This window comes from Peromyscus maniculatus, chromosome 2, assembly GCF_049852395.1.
Source record: "Peromyscus maniculatus bairdii isolate BWxNUB_F1_BW_parent chromosome 2, HU_Pman_BW_mat_3.1, whole genome shotgun sequence".
NCBI lineage: Eukaryota > Metazoa > Chordata > Mammalia > Rodentia > Cricetidae > Peromyscus > Peromyscus maniculatus.
Window position 1 is genome coordinate 67,419,800 of NC_134853.1, and position 23,985 is coordinate 67,443,784.

The 23,985-nt window shown below is 42.0% G+C and overlaps 1 protein-coding gene across 13 annotated transcripts in view; it reads left to right on the forward strand.

Annotated features, from left to right (window-relative positions):
• The window catches only part of Unc13b (unc-13 homolog B), a 211,657-nt gene that overhangs the window by 155,415 nt on the left and 32,257 nt on the right, over positions 1-23,985 (forward strand). For 9 of the 13 annotated variants that reach the window (XM_042271038.2, XM_016004589.3, XM_042271034.2 and 6 more), the window contains one exon: positions 22,295-22,341. In XM_042271038.2, the coding sequence (XP_042126972.2) occupies positions 22,295-22,341 (47 nt within the window). Of the gene's footprint in view, positions 1-4,707; positions 7,094-20,112; positions 20,136-22,294; positions 22,342-23,985 lie in introns of those variants that run through there. The other 4 variants (XM_076564067.1, XM_076564069.1, XM_076564068.1 and 1 more) reach the window with 1 other exon arrangement.

The window sequence follows — 23,985 nt, forward strand, 5'->3', positions numbered from 1 at the left end:
TCTACACTTGGTACCTACTCACAAGTTTTAGAGCCTATCTAGATTAATCCCTACCCCAGAATTCTAGATCCATGTTGTCTAGTATGGTAGCCACTGGCCACACATGACTGTTTAGCCTTTGATTTTTGTTGTTGTTGTTGTTTTGAAACAGTCTCTTGTAGCTCAGATTGTCCTTGAACTGTCTATATAGCCGAAGAAGACCTTGAAATCTTGCTCCCCTATCTCTACCTCGTAAGTGTTGGGAGTGGACCAGTTAGTTGGCTCTGTGGCTCGAGACATTTACATTTAGGTCTAATGAACTGAGTCTTGTTTCCAGATCCTACAAAATGAGAACCAAATCCTTCATGTACCATAATATCGCATGTACACCTCTGCATGTGTACATACCCCCGCACACCCACACTCTTGGATTACAGGCATGTGCTACCATGCCCAGCTAGTTAGACTGCTTTAAGATGTTTTGGAAAATAAGATGTGATATATGAGATTCAAGGATTTAGTATAAAAAAGAATACAAATATACAATGAATGATTTTTATATTGATTACGTGTAATAATATTTTGGATTTGAGGTTGAGTAAACACATATTAAGATTAATTTTACATGCTTCTTTTACTTTTTATATTTTTTCTAGGGAACTTAAAATATACCATGTGAATTATATTTCTGTGGGGAGAGTGCTGCTCTATTCATCACTAAGACAAGGATCAGGGCAGCTTTTCTTGCTGGAAGAGCCAAGTGAGAGACCATCACAACAGCACTGAGGATTCTCTCCACTAGCCTCAGACACTGGGCAGATATTAGCTAGCTGACAGCCTGGTAATTTTTGTCCTAAGTAAGTTTCAGAAAATTGTGAATAAATGTTACTGGGAAGAGATTTCCACCTTAGTTTTACAACTGAAACAGGTTTTTAGTCACTAGTCTAGAAGGAAACCTGAACCTTGAAGTTTTCATGTTGTCATGGAAACAGAGGAGGATCAGAAAAAGTAGGAGACTGGAATTCTAATCCAGCTTTACCATCAATTCCTCATGGCACCAAGGTCTCACTATGTGCTAGGCCTGGTACTTTTCATAGTGAGGCCCTATACCAGGCATTAGGAATTTGGAAATAAATGAACATTTTCTTGGTAATGTGGTTCATATCTATTGTGGGCTCTTAAGCAAGAACCTACCATTCAGTAACAATAAGGATGCCCTTCTAGTTCAAGGGTTATAATTTTAAGTAAGTGGCTTTTGAGAAGTTAGAGTACTTATTCCATCTAAATACTTTCAGTTTAAAAATTTAGAAAAAAAATACTATAATAGCCAAACAAAACTAGTCCATTAGCATAGGTAGACCACAAGAATGTGAGAAATGGCATATCCCAGAAACTGCAGGGCTGGGACTAGACTAAGCTCCTGGTCTAGGACATTCTCATTTGTACTAATTTGCTCTTTGTACTTGGGCCCTGGTCTCTTTCTTCTGCCATGATGGTCTAGGAGTTGATTCTTTCCCAAAGACTCACATCCTGAGAGCACCCTACCTGCTGTGGCTGGCCTAGAACCAGCCTTCTCACCACAGTCACCTTACAGCACCACTGACAAATGGCCCAGGGGTCGCGTAGCCTCGATTCGGGGAGGGTCCTTGGTGTTCTTGTCTTGCTGCCCTTTGGGATTGTTTCACAGAACTGAGAGGCTGCTTGATATATGTTCATAGAATCCTTGCCTGTTTCCCAGAGGTCTCTGGTGGTTTCCTTCAAGCCAAGATTTAGGTCAGAGGCATTTTTTACAAGAACTAGTCACATTCTTAATCATGTTTATTTTACAAGTCAGAGAGAAGAGAAGTGAATCAGCCATTTAAGAATACTGAGGAGTGTTTCTCTTGACTTGGTTTTAGTAGGTTGGTACTGATGAAATGTAATTTAAATATCTACCTCCAGCCCTAATTCTTAGTTTTCCATCATTAAATCTTTAGCTTTCTGGTTACTTCATTTTCTTTTCCTGTGTTTCCTTTTCAAATACAGCTAGTTCTTGAAGGACAGCCTTATATTATTTTTTCCAACATCAAGCATTCCTTAGGGGGAATAAATGTATGCTTATTTCAAAGTGAGTGCATGAAGTTAGAGAATTGACCACAGTGGATAGGCCAACAAGACAGGCAGAATGATAGCATGAACACTTTGATGGCAACTAGACCTAGATTTAAGCAGAGAATTCACCAAAGGAAGTATTCTCTGTGGCCTTACCTGTCCTGGTTTTGTGTATCACTTCTTTCATATTTTTCACTCCTATAATAAATACTTACTTTTTAATTACAATTTGTCAGTAACATATATCATTTCATATTGTCATCCCTTCTCATCCATTATCCATGGATAATATAATCTAATCTATTAAAGAGTAGAGAGTGTTTCTTATATTCCTGGCATTTAACTTAATACCTGGCATCTCCTTTATGTATTTATTAATTCAAATTGACTTGGAGATCAGATGATCCTTCTACATAGCCCCTGCCATTTCATTCAGTAGTGGCAAAGAGAGATTGAGGAAGAAGGCTGACTTGAGTCTCCTGGGTCCTCAGGTTGCCCCTTTCCTTATAGTCTGTTGAGCTCTGAGCAGAGTGACTAGTTAATCCTCAGGTAACACAGTGAGCTTATCCCCTGCTTCAGCACCTAAAAACCAGGATGACCGAATGAGTTTGGTGCCACTACAGAATAGGTATGCCCAGCAGGTAATTGTTAAGTTCAGTCCATGGAGAGGCAGTGGCTACCAGTTGAAAGAAGGTTTGATTTGTTTGTTTAATATGGAAACAAGCCTCTTTGTTTAGAGCAGGGAGAAGCTGCTATTAACCTGGCTTCTTGAAACTCAGGCTAAAGCAGTAATGGGTGGATTGGACTTGTTTGTGACCTCACAAAATATGTAGTCTACTTAGATGAGGAATTCCTTGTTAAAGTTGAGTTCTTATAGGAGCTGTAGAGAAGGCAGGGAGATAAGAAATAGGAATTCATCCAGTTTCTGTCTCTTGGTTCTTGACCTAGTTATCTCCTGTAGCACCAGCTCATCTTTATTCCAAGTCCCATGACTCGTCCTTCTGCTGCTTCTCAATCCAGGGAGGTACAGTGCTTTTAAATTTTAGGCCCATAGACTAATTGTAGACGGTGACTTTTCATGAAAATGAGTTGCTATTAGGTCAGCTTTATTCTTTTTGTTTTTGTTTGTTTGGTTGTTGTTTTTTTTGTCTTTGTTTTTCAAGACAGTGTTTTTCTGTGTAGCTTTGCGCCTTTACTGGATCTCGCTCTGTAGACCATGCTAGCCTCGAACTCACAGAGATCCACCTGGCTCTGCCTCCCAGAGTGCTGGGATTAAAGGCGTGAGCTACCACTGCCCGGCTTTATTCTTTAAGGCAGTTTTCCCCTTCTAGTAAGGATTTAGAGGACTTATAAATCATGACAAAATTTAAAAACAGAATCAGAGAAACTATTTCATGTCAAATAATTGAAGGACAGTGTGTAGACAGTGTGTCTCCCACTAGCTCATCTCATCCCTTGCTTGGTTGCTAGCAGGACGGTGGAGCATTGGTAGCTCCATGCATCTCCCGAGTCCCTGTTTTCCCTTTTGTACTTTCCACTCTTCTGCTCCCCACATTTTGTATCTTCCTAATAAACAGGAAATGTGTGCCCCTCCCCATAAGTTAATAATCAGTTCCACCTCTGTCCTATAGTAGTTACCAGTGACTTAAGTACCAGAAGCAAGAATGGTAGAAGGTCTAGCTGTAGTTTTTGGAGAATGGCAAAATACCCTGTGTAATATAACCAACTCCCTGCTTGTCCCATGCATTGCTGTCCCCCAGCCAGTCAGAGGGTTAGCTTCCCTCTGATACCTGAGCAGTACAGTCATATAGATATAGTACCTTGAGTCCCAGAAAAGCTGAATCTGGATAGTGATTCAGCTGCTCCAACCTGAGCCTTCATCTGACTCTGTTGTGAGTCTATTATTTGTGGACCTCAAGCTGTCTGTCCCAGTAGATTTAAATATGTTGAATGCCATTTGAGTTCTGAACATTGCTGCACCTATACTTTACTTTTTCTTCCCTCAACTCTGAAATACTTGCCATCGTCTCTTTTTCAAGTGAATGGTTGCTATCAGGAAACAAAGATGAACTATTGAATATCTGAATCCTCACCAGAAAAACAAAACAGATAAGAAAGAAACCTCCCGTGTTTGTCTTTAAATGGTGTGTGTGGTAGTTAAACATCTACGTGTTCGTCCCTCGGTCAGAGTCCAGTGCTGAGTTCTGCGAAGGTTCAAGTAAGAAGTCACTACTTGACCTTACCTTATCCCTATCTCAGCAGCTTGTCTCAATACTGATGCCTTTGTACTTGTTAAGAACATAGGAGACTTGATTTGGTTTTGAATCAATATTTTAAAGGAAGTCAAGGGAATAGCAGGGATACCTGCGACCTTTAAGGCTCAGTGGAAGGCTGATCAGGGTGGATTCTTACTGTCTTTGAAGGCATTGTTCTTATCCCTGTTTGACAGCTTGGTCTGATTTAAGTTTCCTGTTTCTTTCTGATCTGAGTGAACTGTTTTCCCTTTTTTTTCATGAGCTACAGGATAAGAGCCAAACCAGGAACTGGGGGCATGTGTCAGGTTTGAGGCCCATGCATGAGGTCATTCCAGGCATCACTCTGAGCTAAGCCAAAGGCCTCAACTAGCAATAATTGCTAAAAACCAATCCATAAAAGGAAGAAAGAAAAGAAAAGAAAAAACGGGACAGGCTCTTCTAAGATAATTTCTATTAAGCATCCCAACGAGAGATAAGAGAAAGAAGCAAAGAACCAACACTTCTCCTGAAGGGAAAGATGAAACGATTGTTGCGAGAGTCTGAGGAAGAAATCATGCTCACCTTGGGACCTTCATCCAGCCTCTCACCAGACAAGGTTAGGGCAGAGACTATATGTGGTGTCAAGAGCAAGTCCACAGGTCCTACCGGATCCTTACCAGAAGACAACTTCCTGCCCCCTTGCTGTGAGTCAGCAGACTCCACCACTACTGGAGAGAGAGATGGGGACCTGGCCCAACTTTGCAGCTTTGAGCAGCAAGCCAACAATCCTCTGGCCTCTGCTGCCTGTGTTTCAGGGTCTGATTCTCAGGAACTCTCACCTGCCAGTTGTTCAGAGCCTTCAGAGAGAAACCAAGCTGGGCCCTTTTTGTCCAGAGGCCCTGGCCAAAGCTGTAGCCATGAACAGCGAGAACCTTTGGGAGATGTAGTAGAATATATCATCAGAGAGCTGCAAGGTATCAGTCGTCTTCAGTCTGAGATTGCTGAGCTGCAACAGCACTTGAGCCAAGTCCGGGGCTCTGTAGATGAAGTGTCTAGCTGTGTAGACTCAGTATTGAGTGAAATAGAAGGCCTGCATGTGGGTAGCAGCTCTCTGGTCAAGGTGTGTGATGGAGAAAAGGCCCTGGAACCCCATGTAGAAAGAGAGGAAGCCGTTCTTTATCTATATGGGCTTCCTGAACATGATGGGGAAAACACCATGGAGCTAGTAGACAACTTCCTAGCTAAGCACCTCTGTGTTAATGGTATGCAGTGCAACAGGTACATCAGAGAGGCATACAGGGCAGGCACAGCTCCTGTTCCCCGGCCCACTGTGGTGAAACTTGTTCATCTAGAGCACAGGGACCTCATCTTGCAGAAATCTATCCTCTTGCAGAGTGTGGGAGTCAGGGTTGCTACCAGAGAAGAGCCAGTGTGGCCACAAGGGTGTAAGAATCCCCCAAAGGAGTCTCTAGCATGCTTGCAACAACTTCAAGACTGTAGTTGGAACTCTTTAAATCAGGGTAAACCAGCTCTTCAGATGGAAACAGGGAACAGAAGATACATGATGGGACCAGACCAGCTGAGGACTCAGAATCAACATAGAGGACCCCAGAGTTCTGAGCAGCAAGGCCTTTGCTTCTTACCAAAGGATGGTTTAACAAAACAGAGTGATATGTCTAAGCTGCAGGATGAAGTAGAAGGAACATCAGGAGCATCTCGGGTAATCAGTGATCATTGTGATAAGCTGTCTCCCCTCTGTCAACTTGAGGAGTCTTCCTCGGTGTTACTGTCAAAAGAGGAAGATTATGGGAAATCACAGATTTTCAAACAGGGCAGCCAAGACCGTGAAGCATGTAAAGTAACAAAACCACAAACTGACTGCAGCGGTAACAGTAAGGACAGCAGTTGTCTTTCATTGTCCAAATCACGGAAAGCAGAGAGGGTGAATGCAGAGGACACGATTCTAGGCTGTGAAGCTGGACTTGATATTCTGAGCTCGAGGCAGCTAGAGGACCTTTTGGCAGACAAGTCTAGAAGGTTTACCACTCTGAGCTCTGACAGCACAGTGGAGGAAATGATCATAGGGCCTGAGACTTTCAGTAACATGGTTCATATTGACCTAAATGAAGACGAGAACTGTGCTGCCCAAGTCCTTAAGGATGTCTTTGATAAGTCCTCCTGTGTTCTAAGTGGCTCCCAGGAGGATGAGGATGTAGAAATTAAATTTTACTCAACTAAGCTGAGCCGAGCAATCCACCACTTTCGTTTGGCTCTTCAGGGGGTGTTTCAGAAGCTGGAAAACAATGGATCTGTCAGTCCTGAGGACCTGGAAAGCAATGAAAGTGGTTCCCAGTCAGAGAACAGTGACAGACTTCTCAGGACAGCGAGTTCGGGTGGTGCCCATGATTGTTCAGTGGAGAGTCCTGGGAGTCAGGGGAGTGAGAGCTTTCTCAGTGTGGTCTCTGGTGGAGTAGGCATCTCTACACAGGGTGATCAGACGCCTCAAGACCCAAGCAACTTCTCTCTTGCTTCTAATAGCTCACCTCTTGCCAACTCATTGCTCAGTTTCCCTATAGCCCCATGTCTGGGAAATGAGACTTGTTCCAGGCCTGACTCTCCTGATCAAGGCAAACTGAGTTTAGAGCAAGTGTGTGCAGAGACCATTTACCTCAACAAGTGTATCAACAATTTTAAAAATGTTCTAAGAGAGAAAAGACTGAGGCAGAAAAAACTTTTGCAAGAGCTAGTACAGACAGCAAGCCATCTTTCAGTAGAAGACATCCCCTCAGGTATTCTGAGTTTCTGTGTAATGGGAGTCCAGCTGTCTCAGTATGGCGTCAGAGTGGTGGCGAGTTTCACAAAGTGATGGGGTTGGTCTGTGGCTTGAATTAGTGTAAAATATTTTAATATAGACCTAAAAACAAATCTATGGGAAATAGAAGGAAATATAAGGTAATAGGAAGGAAGTTTTAGCCTCTGTCCTTAGGACATTTCCAGTCTGTTAGGGGAACCATGGGAAGTAGCCTTTCAAAAGAGAGAGGAACATTTTGGCCTCAATAGGCTACAGTTGTTGATGCAGGAAGCAAGAAGGGGAAATAAAGCACATTTATTCCTGGGTGCCAGAGAGGCAGAAAAAGAATCCCATGTTGTGTTTTAAAATACTTGTTTCATGGTCTACTTTGAAAAATTCCCATTTCTCCAGTAGTTGATGATGCTTCTTCTTGGTCACTGGAAATTTCCTCACCTCCGACTCTACCTGTTGCTGTCATGGTTCTGGCCTTGCCCACACAGCCTTGCTTCTGACTTGGAGCACCCAGGAGCTGCCTCCTTGTACTGACCCTGCCCATGGGTCCAGCTGCCCTTCAGGCATCATATTCCCCTTTTGCTTTCCCCAGATACCTGAGAACTAAAATGAAATGTGTGGTTTTTTTTTCACAGCAGGAAATGAAAGAACTTGTTTCTAGGCAGCATGGAAATATGTAGTTTTACATTTTCTTCTCCCAATCAAAATTAAATTTATCCAAGGAGCATATGCTATATTTATCCAATTTTAAATGTAAATGGGGTTATCCTCTTTTGCATATAACCTGATTAGGTTTCCCAAGACAGAATTAAAATGGAGAAATATATCTTATTGGCAGAGGTGTAAGGGATCAGGTGCTCATACAATGCTGATGGGATGGGATGATGTAACTTCTAAGGAAAGCATTCGGAAAAATGTATCAATGTTGTAAATACACACACCTTTTGAGCCCTCGGTCTCACTTCCAGGAATGTATCCTGCAGACATATTTTTACATGTGGAAGTGGCATATGTACAAGGCTATTTTTGAAGTATTGTTTTTAATAGTAAGGATTGAAAACAACCTAAATGCCCTTTAAATATATGATGAAATAAAATTTTGGCACAAATAAACAATGGGATGCAGTACAATGTAGCTATAAAAAAAGTGAGGTAGCTCTTTATTCAAATGGAAAGCTACCTAAGCTTTGTCGACCTGAAAAAAAGCATAGTACAGAATGGTGTGTATGAGACGCTTCCATTTTTATAAAAAGAGAGGGAAAGAAATTCACCCCCATAGAGCCTGCTGTAGTATATACTATTGAGGGAGAGATACATGAGGAACTGATGTGGTCGTGTGTTAATTGGCAGAAATACAGCCTGAGAAAGGCACCATTGCTAACTTCCTCATTGTGTTAGCACTGAAGTATACATACACAAACCTAGATAGTATAGTCTACAGGAGACCTAGACCATGTGATGTACATTTTTATATGTAGCCCGTTGTTCATTCAAATGGTATGTAGCACGTGGCCATATATGGTTCTCCATGGGAGAAAGTTTATTGGATGAAAAACTAGTGGAATAAGATGGAGGTGTTTTTTAATTTTTAAATATACTATATATCTCTTCAATATTTAAGGACTTAAATAATGTGAATGGTAATGTCAAGTCATAAAATTCAATTTAGAAAGTAAAAAATGGAAATCGTGTCACTCTCTTTTCAAATATCCCCGGAGCTGTTCCTGATAAATTATATATGTATAAAGTAATCCACATTCCTTCAGCTGGTTTCTGGTTTATAGTTCAGGTTTATCTTCTCTTGTTCTACTGTACCCCTCCCCAAAGGGAGCTTCTGTCCTGCAGTTTGTCTTGCTTTCCGTTTCCAGTGCACTGGCGTATATATGCTTCCTTCTAACTTGAGGTCCTCGTGCGTTCACATGCCAGCCTCCCGCATTTACTCATTCTCAGCAGCCCAAAGCACACTCTATAATTCCCCTTCTAGAAGAGATTGCTTTTCTTCTTTACTCTGAAGCCAGTTTTTCCCTTCCTTGAACATCCTGAAATTACTTCTTTGTAGCAGCAAAAAAAACACTGTGTTGTCAAAACAGTGCATCCTTCCAACTCCTTAAAACTTGAAGGAGAACTGCTGGGTCAAAAAAGCCCTGAGATACTTTAAACTGCTGGTCTGTCTTTAATCCTCCTCCTAAAGAGTCTGTCAGCAACTAGACACAACTGGTAGTCATTTTCTTATTTTTATTATGAAAGTTTTAATGTTGTAGTTTACATATCTTAAAATTGCCCTTACATCCCTTCAAAAGTAGTCTAGCATTTTTTGTTTGTTTATATATTCATATAATTATAAAATCATCCATTATCTAATCTAAGAACATTTCCAACATCTTAAGAATCCCCATTAGCAATCAGTCTCCCACCCCTTTGCATTCAGCCTCTGACAACCACTAATCTACTTTGTGTGTTCTGCATAGTTTCCATAAATGAATTTGTATAATAGCAGACACTTTGTGTATGGTTTCTTTTATTTAGCATGTTTCTTGGTCTCATTAGTGGTTTTGCACACATTGGTACTTCATTTCTTTTTGTGACTGAATAATATTTATTGGCTGAACATTCTATTGATGGTCATTTGGAAAATCGTTAACACTTCTTGTTCTTAAGAGTAATGTAGGCCAGGCGGTGGTGGCACACGCCTTTAATCCCAGCACTCGGGAGGCAGAGGCTGGTGGATCTCTGTGAGTTCGAGGTCAGCCTGGGCTACAGAGTGAATTCCAGGACAGGCTCCAAAGCTACACAGAGAAACCCTGTCTTGAAAAACCAAACAAACAAACAAACAAACAAAAAAAAAGAGTAATGTGCCTGCAGTGGTGACATACACCTTTACACCCAGCACTTGGGAGGCAGAGACAGGCCAATCTCAGCCTGGTCTACAAAGTGAGTTCCAGGACAGCCAGGATGTTACACAGAGAAACCCTGTCTCAAAAAACTAAAAAAAAAAGAAAGCAAGAAAGAAAGAAAGGAAGGAAGGAAGGAAGGAAGGAAGGAAGGAAGGAAGGAAGGAAGGAAGGAAGGAAGGAAGGAAGGAAGGAAGGAAGGAAGGAAGAAGAATGCTGCTGTGAATACTGGAGTTGTGCATTAATTTTGTGTGAATATGTTTGTTGTTGTTGCTTTTCTTTCTGAGTCAGTACCCAGGCTGCTAGGATTATAGGTGGACATGTTTTCTATTCTCTTAGATATTTACTAAGAAGTAGAATTGCTGTTTCCTGTGGCAATTCTGTGTTTGACAAGTTAGAGAATTATAAAACTGTTTTCTAGTGTGATTACATTATTATATATCTCTAACAGCAACATAGGGTTTTCATTTCAGACTAGTGTTGGCAAAATCATTTGTCCTTTTGACCACTCTTGTGGTTGTGAAGTGGTTTCTCAATGAAGTTTTGATTTGCATTTCCATAGTGTCTAATTTTATTAAACATCTTTGCATGTGTTGATTGGTCCTTTATGTGGCTAGAGTAATGTCCATTGAAATTTTTGGCACATTTAAAAAATGGTTTGCTTGTTTGTTGTTAAGTTGGACACAGGCTATTTGATGTTCTGGATATAAGTGCATTCATTACTAATTACTTTTAAAAGTTTTACTATGGTAAAATACATGTAACAAAAATGTTAAGCATTTTGAATTGTAAATTCTGTATTCACATTGTACCATCTATGTACTTTTTCCATCTCTGAAGCCTTCAGATACTAACTGTTCTCCCTTCCTATAGTCTAGAAACTTTCTCTTTCTGTGAACTGATTGCTTTAGTGGATGAATTAGTGAATTCATATAAGTAGAATCAAATTATGTTTGTCCTTTGTGGCTGGCTTATTTTGTTTGGCCTCATGTCCTCTAGGTTCATCCATGTGTCAACGTTTTCTCCCAAGCAGTATGCTATTGTATGTATACGTTATCTTTTACCCATCCGTTTGCCTGTGGTGAACAGTTGGGTAGCATCTTCCTGTTGGCTGTTGTGAACAGTGCTGCTCTGAGTATAGTTATAAAGGTGTGTGTTGAGTTTCTGCCTTCATTTCTTTTGGGTAGATGTTTTGAGGTGGGATTACTGTGTCAGACATCTTCCACTATGACTCTCTCTACATTATTATTATTATTATTATTATTATTATTTTATTTAGTATTTCAAGACAGGGTTTCTCTTTGTAGTCCTGGAACTCACTATGTAGACTAGGCTGTCCTCAAACTAAGATCTGCCTGCCTCTGTCTCCCAAGTGCTAGGATTAAAGACCTGCTCCACCACTGCCTGGCTTTACCTTATTTTTTGAGATAGGGTCTCTCCTCAAGCCCAGAACTAAAATATAAAGTAGAGATTCATAATGGAAGATGAGATGTCCAACACAGCTTTGACAAAAGTTCTAAGGCTGTTTTTTTTTTTTTTGTTGTTGTTGTTTATTTTGTTTTGTTTTTTAAATCGTGTATATGTATGAGTGTATGCCACATGTTGGTGCTGGTGTAGGCCAGAAGGCCAGATTCCTGGGAGCTGAACCTACAGGAGGTTGTGAACTGCCTGACATGTATGCTAGAAATTGAACCTGGATTAGCTGGAAGAGCACTCAGTGCTCTTAACCATTGAACCATCTATCCAGTCCCCTAAGGCTGTTTTTTAAGGACAGAAGAATAATATAAATTATGATGGACAACTTGACATGCATAATGCACGAGAGTAAAGTTGAACCCTAACTAGCACAAAACAACTCTTTTTTTTTTTGTTTTTTTTTTTTTTTTGGTTTTTCGAGACAGGGTTTCTCTGTGTAGCTTTGCGCCTTTCCTGGGACTCACTTGGTAGTCCAGGCTGGCTTCGAACTCACAGAGATCCACCTGGCTCTGCCTCCCGAGTGCTGGGATTAAAGGCGTGTGCCACCACCGCCCCGCAAAACAACTCTTTTTTTTTTTTTTATTTATTTATTTAGTGTACATTGGGTTTTTGCTGCATGTGTGTCTGTGTGAGGGTATCAGATCCCCTGAAACTGGAGTTACAGGCAATTATGAGCTACCATGTGGGCGCTGGGAACTGAACCCAGGTCCTTTGGAAGAGCAGGCAGTGCTCTTAACCACTGAACCATCTCTTTAGCCCCGCAAAACAACTCTTAATGGTTATTTTTAACTAACTAAGCCCACATGCATACATACATACATACACACACACACACACACACACACACACAAGCAAAAACAACTCCAAATGCACCACTGACCTAACTATATGAGCCTAAACCTATAAAAGTTTCAGAAAAATACCCCAAAGGATGAGGGGTTGGAGAGATGGCGTGGTTGGTAAAGTGCACAATTTTGTATCCCCACCAACAGTGCATAGGCATTCTAGTTTCTCCATCGGATCTCTAGTGCTTGTTTTCTTATTTAATAAGAGCCATCATAATTGATGTGAAGTAGCACACAAAGGTCTTGAATTTTGACAAAATTCAGTTTATCAACATTTTTTGTTTTGATCATGATTTTTATTATAACTAAGAAACCATGGTTAATACAAAATTACAAAGATTTAAGTGTGTGTGTATGTGTGTTATATGTGACTGTGTGCTTCTGTGTGCATGCTATAGAGCTTACAGGAGGCCACGGGTTGATCGGGTATCTTCCTCTATTGCAGCGATTCTCAACCTGTGAAGGTTGCATGTCCGATATCCTGCATATCAGATATTTATATTACTATCACAACAATAGCAAAATTATACTTAATGAAGTAGCAAGAAAATAATTTTATGGTTGGGGGTCACCACAGCATGAGGAACTGTGTTAAAGGGTCACAGCATTAGGAAGGTTAAGGAATACTGCTCTATTGCTTTTGACCTTATGTTTTGAGGCAGGGTCTCTCTGAGCATGGAGCTCATTGGTTAGCTGGATTATCTGTCCAGTGAACTCTAAGGATCAGCCTGTCTCCACCCCAGCCCACTGACACTAAGGTTACAGACATGTGCTACCATGCTCTGCTTTGTTTGTTTGTTTGTTGTTTGTTATTTTTTGAGGTAGGGTTTCTTTGTGTAACCTTGGCTGTCCTGAAACTAGCTCTTCTGTAGATCAGGCTGGCCTTTAATTCACAGAGATCTGCCTGCCTCTGCCTTCCAAGTGCTGGGATCAAATGCGTGCATTCCGATCCCCAGCATGCCCTGCTTTTTCATAGATGCTGGGGATCTGAACTCAGGTCATCATGCATGCACAGCAGACACTTGACTGAGCCATTTCCTCAGCCTCCAGTCCTTTGTTTTCTTGAGAGTTTTATAGTTTTATACCTGGTATATTTAGATCTGTGATCCATTTGTAGTTGTGTGTGCATGGTGCAGGGAATAGTTCAACCTCACTCTTAGGCATTTTATATATCTATTTGTCCAGCATAATGTATTAAACTATTTGTTTCCTCTAAAACAGCCTTAGCACACTTATCAGACATGAACTGGGCATGAGAGTAGGGGTAGTTCCTGGACTCTCATGACTTCTCTTTGATTGGATGCCTTTATGCCTCTATTCTTTTTGAGACATTCTCCACTTGGCTTCCATAAAAACTCTCTGGGCTTTTCTCATTATAATTTCCTTTTGTCATTGATTTCAAGTTATGCTTGCTTTTCTTTCTTTATCTCTACAACTTTGTAACACCCTAAGGCTCAACCTTGCCACTTTCTCTCTGTTCATATCCACATGGATTTTATAATCATTGTGGGACTTAAAGCTCAAGTCCAGACATCTTCCACAAATACCACTCCATATCTACTCAGTATCATTATTAGGAAGTAAACAGGTGTCTCAGACAGAGCACATCCCAAACCAAACACTAGATCTTTCTCCTCAATTCTTCAACAACTCTGCTTTTTATCTAGTTTTCCTTACCAGTAAATTGTGGTCATGACTGACTTCAATTCATTAGTAAATTATGCCTTCTCTACCTTCAACTTTATTCATTCATTTATTCTCTCTCTCTCTCTCTCTCTCTCTCTCTCTCTCTCTCTCTCTCTGTGTGTGTGTGTGTGTATACATATGTACACGTCAGAGGACAACTTACAGGAGTCAGTTCTTTGTTTTTAGCATGTAGCATGTGGGTTCCAGGTGTTGAACTCTGTGCCTTTAACTGCTGAGCCATCTTGCTAACACATCCTCTACATTTTAAGCAATAAACTCTACCACCATCACATTTATTTCTGTTTAAGCCACCATTTTCTTTCATCTAGATTATTTCGGTAATCTAACTGTTCTTGTTTAAATTCCTGTCCCTCTATAGTCTGTTCTTTCACAGCAATCAGAGTAATTGTTATAAAAGATCACATCACTTCTTATTGAGATGAAAGTCAGAGTTCTTTGTGGGGCTCGAACTGGCTCTTCATTGAAAACTTGCTGTTCTTCCACACCAATTATGTTCTCACCTTAGGCTTCACACTTGTGTGCATTAGACCTAATCTACTTTTCTTCAAGGACTCTGAATGTTCTTTTTATTCTTTTCCTCCACATCTCTGCTTAAACATATTATTGATGAGACCTCCCTGCCAACTTTTAATTTAAAAAATAGGTTGTTTGTTTTTTTGTTTTTTTTTTTTTTTGAGACAGAGCCTCATATGTTGGTTAAGTGGTGGTGTGCGTGGTTGGCCGCCACCTGTAGTGGCCATGCCACGGAAGAGAGCACTGGATGTTGCTGTGGTGGAAGAATCACGAGCTATGGTTACCTTTCTAGAGCTTTATTGGGAGGGAGGGAGGGAGGGAGGGAGGGAGGGAGGGAGGGAGGGAGGGAGGGAGGGAGGGAGGGAGAGACAGAGACCGTTCGGAGGGGTGAGAATATGGAAGGAGAGAGTGCGGAAAAAGAGGGCACGCCCGCTTTTTAGGCTGGAATGTGGTCACAGGCTGGTGATGTAATTAAGGACGTAATCCTTACATCATATATACTACATTGGCATTCAGTTCACTGTGTAGATAAGGATAACCTTGAACTTCAGATTCTTCTGCTTCTCCCTCTGGAAATGGTTCAGGCTTCTGACATATTTTCTTTGGTCCTGGACAAGAGAGGTTTTCTTAGAAAAGCCTTTTGTTTTCTAAGTCCTGAAATTTATAGATTCCTTTTCCTAAATACAAGTTCTAGATTTGCTGAGCCTTCTGGCTAAAAAGGTAAGATTAAATATATAGTGCTTATTCTCAAGAAGGTCATAGATTCCTTGATCACAAGATGTTCTTAAGAAATTCACAATTCTTAGGCTGGAGGATAGCTCACTTGGTAAAATGCTTGTTCACAAACTTTAGGATCTGAGTTTGATCCTCAGTACTCACATAAAACTTCAGGCATTGAGGCATGTACCCCTATAATCCCAGCACTGTGGAAGCAGAGAGAGGAGGCTCTTTAGGGCTTGCTGGCCAGCCAGTCTAGCCAAATTTTGATATCTGAGTTCAGCAAAAGACCCTATCTCTAAAAGTAAGGTAAAAGGCCAGCAAGATGGCTCAGTGGGTAAAGGCACGTCCCACCAATTTAACAACCTGAATTTGTCTCTGGATCCCACACGATGGAAAGAAAGAACAACTTCTACAATTTTTTTTCTGACTTCCACATATATGCCATAGTACATGTGAATATTTTCATGCATTTTACACACACACACACACACACACATACACACAAATAAATAAATGTTTTTTAAAAGTAAGGTGTAGAGTGACTAAGGAAAACACTAACCTTGACCTTTGGCATCTACATACACGTGTGCACAATTATAGACACATACACACAGGTTCACAGTTCTTAAGAAGTGTAAAGGGAGATGGTTTACACAGACAACTGCAATGAAACATACTATTGATAATATACTGCCATAGAAGAGTCCACACAGAAGAGTGGGTACTATTGACACATGATGCAGAGATGACTTGTTCTGTCCTTGGAAGTCAAATAAGGAAATTTCACAGAAGTTTAAATATTTGGGTTCAGTCATAAAGAATAAGCCCTGATCTGTTCCATGAGCATGAGAGGGAGATGTGCAGGCATTCAGTGGGTAACACTCAGTAAGACTTTTGCATATGGGACAGATACAGAGGAGAGGCAGAAGGATAAGTTATAATGGTATTGAAATTTAAAATGTTGAAGTACTTTATATGTTGTAATCAGGCCTGGTGAGCCATTGGTGCAGCCAAGCAAAAGAAAACTCTGATGAACATTTTGACATAAGACTATGAAGTATAAATTGGACCATAAAGAAGACCATGTCCAGTGCCAAGGGAGGTGATCATAGAATTTCTTGTTGTAGTCCAGATGAGAGGCAATGAGGGTATGGATTAGGCCAATGGCAATCTAGAATTCAGATCAGGAAAAGATGTCAAAGATATTTAGGAGGTAGATTACAGAGGATTGGATGATCAACCCATACTGTCTATTGCTGTGAAGAGACACCATGACCATGACAACTTTTATAAAGGAAAATTTAATTGGAGTGGCTTACATTTTCAGAGGTTTAGTCCATTATCATCATGACAGGACATGGTGGTGCAGAAGAGACATGGTGCTGGCTACATTTTGATCGGAAGGCAACAGGAAGTCATCTGAGATACTGGGCATGGCTTGACCATGTATGAGTCCTCAAAACCCACCCCCACACTGACACATTTCCTCCTACAAGGCCATACCTACTCCAACAAAGCCATACTTCCTAATAGCACCACTCTGGGGACCATTTTCTTTCAAACCACTACACATGCTTACTGAGGGAAAAGAAGGAGGAATCTAGTTGTCTGGCTGTGGATTGGGGAGGATTATCTCAGGCCCTGGATATGAGAAAATAAGAGGAGGTATTTTGTTGTTGTTGTTGTTGTGGTGGTGGTGGTGGTGGTGGTGGTGGTGGTGGCGGTGTGTGTGTGTGTTTTAAAACATCCTCAATTTAAACTAAGCATGAGATATGCAGGTGCTATGCAGGAGTCAGATAATAGTATGCTAGGCTAAGTAGGGATTTGAAGGTATGGTATAACTACTGTTAGGGCAGCAGCCAGGGAGGGAGGAGACTAGTGTAATGATAGACTGTCAAATGACAGTTGAGATTTAACATCTGTATCTATTTGTCATATTCTCATGTGTGTGATGGTGGAATTTGTCAAAGCATGATATGGTAAGTACTAAAAAGAGGACAAAGATAAACAGACCTTAGATGCCTTAGTAGGAATTAATTAACTCCTACTTGGGTGGGTATCAGGAAAAGCTATGTCAGGCTGGTAGAACGGAATGAGTAAATAACTGTGGATTTTTGATTGTGAGAAAATGAGATTGTACAAAGTATATATAAGTCCAAGAAAGTTGGTGGAAGAGTAAAATTCGGGGCTTGGGATCAAAGCTTTAAGAGCCTTGATGGCTTTGTCAGCTTATTATGTATTTTAAAAATTTATGTATGTTTGTGTGTTTGCATGTGTGTGCATTCTTGGGCCTAAGGTTAGTGTCAGGATTATTGATTGCACTCTGTTAAGGTCTGTGAGAGGTCCCATAAAAGACCACCAATCACGTGTGCAATCAGCAAGAGCATTTATTAAAAATTACCGATATGTTGCAGTCTAACCATCTGACAAAGTGGCAAATGGCAACCTGGAGAGAAGCTCGCAGGTCCTTTGAAGCAGGCTTAGGAGAATTCCAGGGAGGAGAGATGAGCCTGGGGGTTGATTGGTGGGTTTAAACAAAAACTTTATGGGTTGTTATAGGATGGGTAGGTGGCTCTAGTGGTTAGGGACTTTCCAGAGGCAGGGTAGAGAAAGCTACCTTTAGCTAGCAGAAGGCTGTGGGGTGCCTGCTGATTGGTTGCCCCTGAGTTGTGGTCTTCCCAAGAACTGCTTGCTCAGCTCCAGCCAGCTCCAGTAAACTGAAACTAAGGCCTGGTCTCTGGCAGGACTACTAGGAGCCTGTCATGCCCTGATCTGGCTCCCCTGCCCTCTCACTCTCCATGTTGTTAGTTGAGACGGGGTTTCAAATGAACCCAGAACTTGCTAATACAGCAAGTCTAGCAAACCAGGTTGCTCCAAAGATCCCCCATCTCTGCCTTCCAAGAGCTAGAGTTAAAGGTGGACTGCCTAGCCCATTGGGCATCGATTTGAGTTCTGGGGCATTTGAATTTCATTTCTCAGGCTTGTGCAACAACATTTTATTTACTGAGCCATTTCTATATTTTATTCTTGAGAATAAAATTTTGAGGGGTTGGGGATTTAGCTCAGTGGTAGAGCAAACGCAAGGTCCTGGGTTTGGTCCTCAGCTCCAGAAAAAAAAAAAAAAAAAAAAAAAAAAGAGAGAATAAAATTTTGGAGAAATTGAGGGCAGAGAGGGGGTAGTCAGAATGTGTTATGAGATCTAGACTGTGTTTAAGAAGTGGAGAAGGAAAGAAACATTTCCAATTTGAGTCTTTAGGGTCAAAGTATTTCTTGCCTAATTGTCTTATTCAGAGAGAAAAAGTATGCTCAGGAGGGTGGGATGTGAAAGAGCTCTGTTCTGCTCTAGGAAGTATCTGTCTTTCAATCCCCGCTCACCCTCCTGGTGCCACACTGTTTTGGAGGATTCTATTACTGAGTTTATTCTTCTGTCTGGACAAGTGATCCATTTGGCCACCAGAAATATAATTGAGAACTTATGAATTAGTTTCTTATATTTGCAATATGATAGTGATGGACTTTTCAAATGGAGAGAAAAGAAAGTGGAAGGACCTAGTTGGATGATCCCATAGGAAGTCTGTGGGCCTGGCTGTTATGCCCAGATTGCAGGGACCACCAGAAGACCACCACGGAGACTGAATCCCACAAGTAAAAGCAAAGAGCCTTTATTACCTTCAAGCTCCCGGGCTTAGTCTCTGTTTGTCTGACAAAGCGTGAGAGCAGAGAGCCCTGAGCCAAAGCAGGGTAAGGTTTTTATCATAACAGAAGTTGGGGTGAGGGGATTTCCAGGGTTCAGGACCCTGATTGGCTGACATTGTCTAGGGGTATCTGTAAAATAGGTGTGTGCTATACTCCAGGACATCTGGCTACCATATCTAATGGTTGGAAAGTTTGGGATGTTAGGTACTTCCTCACACCTGGGTGGATCCCTGGGTGGTGTCAGCTTATGGCTTTTCCTGGATCTAGTGTTGCCTGCCAGTAAGCCTGTCACAGAAGCTGTGCCTGGGCCTCTAGGCCTGTCAGGGCAGCTGTCTGGTCAAGCTGTTTTGGGGACCCCTCTATATTGACTGGCCACATGTGGTCCTGTAAAGTTGTATAGTCTCTGGTGAATAGAAAAGGAGACTTTGTCTCTTGCTGTGGCTTGCTTGACTAGTCTGAATGTGCCTACTTCCCTTGGAATATTACTCTGAGATTAATATGTAATAATCAAACCTGAGATTGAATTCATGGTTTTAGTATCCAGATCACTGTGATTTCTGTTATAGCAGTTGACACTCCAAGATCTTTACATGTTTAACATCTTGATCCTGGCTGTAACTCTAGGTCCTACTTTAGCCCAGCTTAATTTAGTCTGGAGAAACAGGCCTTACTTACTGAGCAAGTGCATGGCCAAGTCTGCACTGTGAAATGGAAAGGGCTCAGCCATCAAGCTTAGGGTTTGAGGACTTTTATGCAGATGAGTTTAGCTCGATGGCTTTTGAAGAAAGAAGGTACTGTGTGCTCGGCAGCTGGTGTTGCCTGCCTGCAGGAGAGTCTGATTCTGTGGCCTTGGCAGCCCTGACTCTGAACACAGACCACTTTGGAAAAAGGAAAAGGGGAAGTGGAATCCCCAGGCAGATCTTGTCCTTTGCATTAAATATCCCCTGGATATTCAGACAAAACACCAGACCAGCCAACACAGGAAGTAAGGATTCTGGGGGCCTGTCGGAGTCCCTTACTTAGGTCTCCTCCTGTGTTCAGTCCCTCTCCTCCATGTCCCTTGGGATTAGCTGCCATTCTTTTGGGTTCCTGCGATAGAACTGAATCTACTAACCTTTCTGCCCTTTTTGTTTTTTCCTGCTCTTTCTCTCCTACAGAAGGAAAGCAAGAAGCTCTTCAGGTTGTGCCTCTGGTCATTTGGGCCTATTTTGTTGTTTATTTTCTACTGCTCTCTGAGTACTGTGTGTATGTATATGTGTGCATGATCTGTGCCTCTGAGCTATGGTTCACATTAGACAGTCTGTTTTTCCAGAAAGAAGTTTGTATGCATGCTTATGCTGTGTGTGCTCATGCCACCTTCCCTGGAACATAGTGAGAGAATGTGTGCGTGCCGGCATGGATGCACATTCAATACAGCATGTGTGTGCTTCCACTTGTACTCAGTCTGACACTGCAACACACTGGATTGCCCTCCTCTTCTCCCAGTTTGCACAGTGTGTGTCCATTTCCTACTTGTTGTTGCCAGCTCTGGCATATGTTGTAACCAACCCCTGGCTGAGCCCAGCATGTTCACATACTTTAATTGAGATTGGGAGCTACCCCAGATATATTTTAGGGTCTGGGACCCTAAGTATGAAAGTGCATTCATGATTTTGAGCTGGCTGTCTGACCTCTCTCTGGGCATAAGCCTCTGTACACCTGTTGTGTGGCCATCTCAAGCCTTGTGAAGCACTAATGCTCTGTGCCTGTTAGTTATGGCTTTTGAATTTAGTGAGGATTTATGTTGCTTGTGACTTGGGCCCTAGCAAACACTGAATCCTGTTCAGATGAGTTGGTACATAGGTTCTGAACCTATACACAGGATTCATGTTCACCTTGTCTTTTCTTTAGGTACATCTCTGTCTATGAGCATACCTTCTATAAGTATTTGGCTAGACTTCTTCCTGCTCTTCCCTCCTTCAGTGTGCTGTGAATGCATGCTCTGTGCTTTTGCAAACTGTTGCCCTCTCTGAACACAGGAAGTGTTCATGATCTGGGCCTAGCTCCCAAAGACTTTTTTAAAATCTGTTTTCTGAAGCCAAGTAGTTTCTGGCAAATGTTAATTCCAAGAATTAAAATAAGAGGTAAGAATCCACTCAGTACAGTAACTGCTTCCAGAGGGAAGATACATCCTGGTTGGAAGGGTCTAGAAATGCACAGATCCTAGCCTTTGCCTCTGCCCCCTGCATCCTTGGGAGACTTGTTTCCCACTGTCCTCACGCACCCGTGTTTCTTCTGTCAGCACATTCCTAGCCCTCCCCTTACCACTGTCCTCCACTCCAGGACTAGGGCAGGAGGCCAATGAGGTGGAACAGGGAAGGAGTAGACAGATGGGTTAAAGCTCAGACAACCTGACAGGTGTTTACTGCGAAGGACCTTCAACCCAAAGTTCGCCTGAGCTGTTGCCTTTCTTTCCATCACCTGATAGCCCTGTCTTAGCTCCCCATACTATTCTGTCTGCCCCCTTCTGTCCGTCACTCCGTCCAGAGCCAACCACTTTATTTTTGTCCCCCTTCTGGAGCTCGTTTGCACCAGGAGAGTTAAGGAGCAAGGTGGTTGAGGTGGAAGGAACAAAGCAAGCCAGGAGGCCCCAGATGTGCTGATACTGATTTCTTGTTCCTCAAGAGCCTGCACGATGGCTTTCCTGGAGACCCTTGTTAACTTTAGGACTCTCTCTTCTGTGCACTGCTCAAAAAACTTCCTTGTTGTTTGTTTGCTTTTGTGCTCTTGTTTTATGTAGAACCCTTTAAAAAGCGAGTTTTGTTTTATTTTGTTTGTAACTGTTCTTTCCTTGATTGTTTGGTGCCTCAGTTTTTTACTTTCTCATCCTAAGTTTTACTTACCGTAAAATTCACTGGAATCGTAACCCAAGTATTTACTCTGCCCTCTGGCCTCTTACTAGATAGTTTGTAAAATGTAGGAACTAGACTCATTCTTATATTTACATACTTAGTGAGCTTGAGGTTCGAGGACCCCAAGCTACACCAAGTTGTCCAGTAAAGTCTGGGATCCCAAGTAAGCCCTGTCTCCCAATCGCTTATATAGAGAAGGTAGAGTTCCGGCAGCTGGCTGTCCCCAGTGGATCTTAGCCAGGAGACTCTTCTATTTACTATGGAGAAGGAAGTCAGGTCCTGCTCGCTACAGCAGTCTGTTTGCTGCCCAAGGTAATAGGGTATTGGCTTAGACTTCGACTGGCTCTGTCACACAGTGGTTCGTGTGACCTACTTTGCTCACTGCCCAACCTATGGGCACTCTCTCATTTTCCACCATGAGCTAACTTTTTTCTTTCTCTTTTTAAAGATTTCAGATGATGGTGACTCCTCTTTGCCTCAGTGGCTCCCAGAAGGGTAAGTGGTTCTCTGCAAGCTTCCTGTGGATTCCATCTTTGTCTACTTTTAGCTTTTCTCTGGGGATATGTGAGACAGCTCCATATGCTGGATTATGGTAAAGGAAGAGGTCTCACCATGAGTTGGCTGGCTCTCTGGGGTAGAGGAGAGAGCTGCTGCTGACTCCTTAAAGGCTGAAGCAGGAGCTTTGTGTAGCAGTCCCTGGGCCAGGAGAGGTCACTTTAGCATTCACATCCTTGCCTATCTAATTTATTCTCTCTCTCTCTCTCTCTCTCTCTCTCTCTCTCTCTCTCTCTCTCTCTTTTATTCATTCATTCATTTATTATGTGCATTGATTTTCTTCCTGCACGTGTGAGGGTATAGGGTCCCCTAGAACTGGAGTTACAGACGTGAGCTACTATGTGGGTGCTAGGAATTGAACCCCAGTCCTCTGGAAGAGCAGCCAGTGTGTAACAGTGTGTAATTTATTTCTTTCTGTTTTTTTTGTTTGTTTTTTTGGTTTTTCGAAACAGGTTTCTCTGTGAAATAGTCCTGGCTGTCCTGGAACTTACTCTGTAGACCAAGCTGACCTCAAACTCACAGAGATCCACCTGCCTCTGCCTCCCGAGTGCGGGATTAAAGGCGTGCGCCACCACCACCAGGCTATAATTACTTATCTATCATATTATAGTGTGGATGTGCTTTTTATATAGAAAATAAAAGCATTAGAGTAAATATATTCATCTGAAATTTTTTGCTATTTCATTATTGGTGTAGCTGATTGGATTACTCCCTGGGCTCAGTCCTGCTTTAGCTGTTGTGAGACACTTATTACACCCCACTGCAGTCAAGACACAAGTGGCATCCCTGCTGAGCTCTGTGTCTTCTGTCTGTGCTTTATTTCTGACCCGTGTGATTGCACAAGAGTCATTTTAAAGCTCAGCTGCTGCCCAGAGCCAGCTGGCTGTTCTCAAGAGAGGAGCTCAAGTGTCTCCCGGGGCCTTTCCCTCCAGCAGCCCATTTAGTTCTCCTACCTTTCCTTTCCTGTTGCCTCACACAGACTTCTGACTTCTCGGCTGCCTCCTTCCACTCTTAGCCAGGGAAGAAGGTCAGATCACAGAGTTAGCTACTACACTTTCACACACACACACACACACACACACACACACACACACACACACACACACACACACACACTTTGACTTCTTTGATCAAGGCAAGTTGTTTGAAAGAGCCAGTCCTTTCCATCTCTTTCAAAAGTTAATTTGTAGCCAGGCGGTGGTGGCGCAAGCCTTTAATCCCAGCACTTGAGAAGCAGAGCCAGGTGGATCTCTGTTAGTTCAAGGCCAGCCTGGGCTACCAAGTGAGTTCCAGGACAGGTGCAAAGCTACACAGATAAACCCTGTCTTGGGGGGGAAAAGTTAATTTGTTGCAAAAACCTCTTGACTTAACCAAAGCATATTATGGTTGCTAGAATTCACTGTGAATTCCTGTCACTGGTTGCTTCTTCAGTGAACTTTAGGCTCTTTCTTCTAATAATTATGAAGTGTATGCATGCCAATAGCGCATATCCAAATTGGTTTTAAAATGGAATGCAAGGGTTTTCAAAATACTTTCCTCTTGTCTTCCTTTCTGTGCTTCTTAGGCCTGGTAATCTCACTAAAA